At 49.9% G+C, this 3006-nt stretch overlaps 1 protein-coding gene across 1 annotated transcript; it reads right to left on the bottom strand.

The window, feature by feature from the left end:
- Positions 1-792: 792 nt before the first annotated feature.
- On the bottom strand, positions 793-1605 carry LOC119352153 (protein SRC2 homolog). The gene has a single exon (XM_037618875.1). It carries the CDS (start codon positions 1410-1412, stop codon positions 969-971), a length of 444 nt encoding a protein of 147 aa, XP_037474772.1. The 5' UTR covers positions 1413-1605; the 3' UTR covers positions 793-968.
- Positions 1606-3006: the final 1401 nt, after the last annotated feature.

Below are 3006 nucleotides of genomic sequence, written 5' to 3'. Positions count from 1 at the left end.
TCCTCCCTCTCTCTTTGTGGGGGCTTCTGTGTTTCCTTGGTGAACTAGCCGTAGGGTACTTTCGATGCATAGCTCCTGAAATTGCAACAACTGTCCTCTTTTTAGAACGTCGGCATTTATTGATTAAGTAATAAGGTCATACAAAGTCTGCCGGATACACTACGGAGCAAAATGTAAAATACAAAGCGCAGTAGAGTTTTACAAGACTTGGCTAAAACATGAGCCACAACATCACATTGCCGACCAACACGTTTGAATGGGAAAGACGCAAACACAAGGGCCGTTTGTTTGATGACGTCAGACTTGATCCTTTGCATCAGGGAAAGACAATCAGAGGCAAAAATCACATACGTCAACCCTTGGTCTTGTGCAAAAGAGACAGCAGTGCGTAGGATAAAAGCCTCCGCTATCTCAGGATCGAAAGAACTGTACAAGAGTACAAATGTGCAGTGCATGTAGCAACACACTGCCTTGTCAATGTCGGCAAAAATGGCTGCGTCTGTTGAAATTGAAATAGTGCTACCTGGTGGTGGCGGACAATTAACGTTAGGCTTTTGCCTCCTACTCGTGCCCGCCACTAACTAGGCTTTTTGGTGCAAATCAAAGACCGTCGAATAGCCCTACTTTTTCTTGTGTACGAGTAGGAGGCACCAGAAGGTGTAGCTTTTCAACTCAATATCTTGTCCCGCAATCAAACCAGCATTTTCATTTCCATGTCTATATTGAATTCTTGATCATCATTTGTTACTACATGGAAAAGAACGGCATGCATGCACGCCCCAAATCACATGCTGCTTTCACAATATACTCATCACGTAGTAATAATTAAACAAGTGGACATAGAGGGATGCCGATCATCACACGCGACGGTATAGTAGTAGCAGTATCTATACAATTATCAAAGCCCCAACTGCCTAACCACTACGCACACCAACGCAAGCCGATAAGCACGTCGTGGTACGATCAAGTCAACCGCCGCAGCCGCCACCGCATCCGCCGCCGCAGCCGCCTCCGCAGCCGGAGCTGAGCGCCGAGCCGACGATGACGCCGGTGGCCAGGCCGGCGCCTGCGCCGAGGGCGAGACCCGCGCCGGCTCCCATGCGCCCTCCCTGCTTCCTCCCGGCGTCGACGGGCGGCGGCGGGTACGCGTAGCCGGGGGGAGGCTGCTGCGCCGGGTAGCCGTACGCGCCCGCGGGGGGCGGCGGTGGGTACCCCTGGCCGTAGTAGTACACGTTGTTGTTGTCCTGCCGGCGCGGCTTCTTGGCCCCCTTGGCGCAGCCGAAGGCCGCCACGGCCGCCACCGCCACCGTCGCGACGACCGCGAAGGCCACGAGCGCCGCGGGGCTCCCCAGCCCCAGGTCGCGGGCGAACGCTCCCGAGTGCTGCGCGGCGAGAGGCCCCAGCCTCACCATTGCTGCTTTCGGCTGGAGGAGGAGGAAGGAGAGGGCGGAGCTGGCTAGGAGGAAAGCTGTGGGAAGAGCTTGCGCCTTGCGGGGCGGGGAGATAGAGATAATAAGCCTGGTGAGGCAGTTGGATCGCCGATCGCGGGGTCAAAGTCTTCGGTGTTCGGTTCGACTAAACTATTGGCGTGAGAGCGATCGATTAGGGAGAAGGGTGGAATATATATCTAGCAAAACTACGCGTGCAACCTCCCAAGACCGGAGACTTTGGGGGGCACCAAGGAATTTCCTCCGGGATCTCTCGCTTTCGCAGGCAATTGAAGATGAAACTCATGGGCACTAACACTCATGGTTTATTGATATAGGAGAAGCATCCCTTGTGAGAACCAGAAATTCGTCCCCGACGTGGCTCGAACCCTGATTGCTGGAGACGCCACTGCGCTCCCTTGCCACTAGGCTACAGCCTAGTTCTCCTTTTGCAGGCAATTGACAAGGGCGAAAATTCAGAGTGGAATTCGCTCGAACCCTCCCCTGCATTTGTGGGTAATTTGTGCACGTCCGGTTGCTTCGGTGGCAAGCGAAACCCTATAATTATCCATGCCGCGGAATAAATCCCATAATATTGATCGATTTGTTATCTACTAGCGGTTTATATATTTTATCTTGGGATAGAGCCAGTTAGAAACGCCAACTCCGTCTCAGCCGTATGTTGATTACAAGAAAAGCATATCCAATTATCCGTGCGGGAGACGAGGGGCAGTTTGGATTGATTTACACTTGCCACGGCATATGCTGCCACGTCGACCTATTTTTCTCCGCCAACGCCGTAGGATTACATTGGCCCATGCATGCATGCATGCTGGCCTTTTCCCACCATCATTTCTGCGGATTCGAGAGGGTTGTGGTGTTTGTTGATCAAAAAGAAAGCTGGGATGGATGGTGATGGCAGATATATTTGGCGTGCAGAGCAAGATCTGATTGGCGCTTACGCTCATGAAAGGTGACGTGAAAAACTTTAATTAACTTGCGTCTTCCATGGTGGCTTGCCAAAAGCGAGGTTGCATATTTTCGGCGTTTGGCACGAGTGCCCAGCCCACATGCCACACTTCCGTCCACCAGTGCCTAAATTCGTGTAAACATTGAACCGCAACACCTACTTGCTAGCTTGGATGCCAACAACCTTGCCAAAAAAAACATAGAGAAATGGCTCATTCCTATTCTACCCAATCGAGGTGGGCAAAGGGAGAGGGGGCAGAGATTCTCACGCGTACTTGCAGTTGAGGCGGTCCCCACTCGGAACCAAGGTTTTTAATTTCTGTAACAAATACATATATTCTAGACATCACTAAAATATCTGGATTTTACCAAATTAGAAAACTGTTTTTGAATTATTTCAAAGAAATTTCACTGAATTTAAATAAAATTCTGCTTTGGATTTAACTTTGATTTAATGTGATATATGAGGTGGAGATTTTTTTGTGCCACCAAATTTAATCGAATTTCATCAAAAGTTTAAACCTTGTGTGAGTGAATAGAAAAATTGGTTACACGTAATAAAGTGTGAAACTGCATTATATATATTCTCGAGAGAGTTAAGAGTCCTAGT

Source organism: Triticum dicoccoides, chromosome 2A (assembly GCF_002162155.2).
Source record: "Triticum dicoccoides isolate Atlit2015 ecotype Zavitan chromosome 2A, WEW_v2.0, whole genome shotgun sequence".
NCBI classification, from domain to species: Eukaryota; Viridiplantae; Streptophyta; class Magnoliopsida; order Poales; family Poaceae; genus Triticum; species Triticum dicoccoides.
Note: the sequence above shows the minus strand (reverse complement) of the source record. Positions and strands in the feature narration are given on the sequence as shown.

Coding starts and splice junctions, on each gene's coding strand:
- LOC119352153 (XM_037618875.1), bottom strand. CDS start 1,412: ATGGTGAGGCTGGGGCCTCTCGCCGCGCAGCACTCGGGAGCGTTCGCC.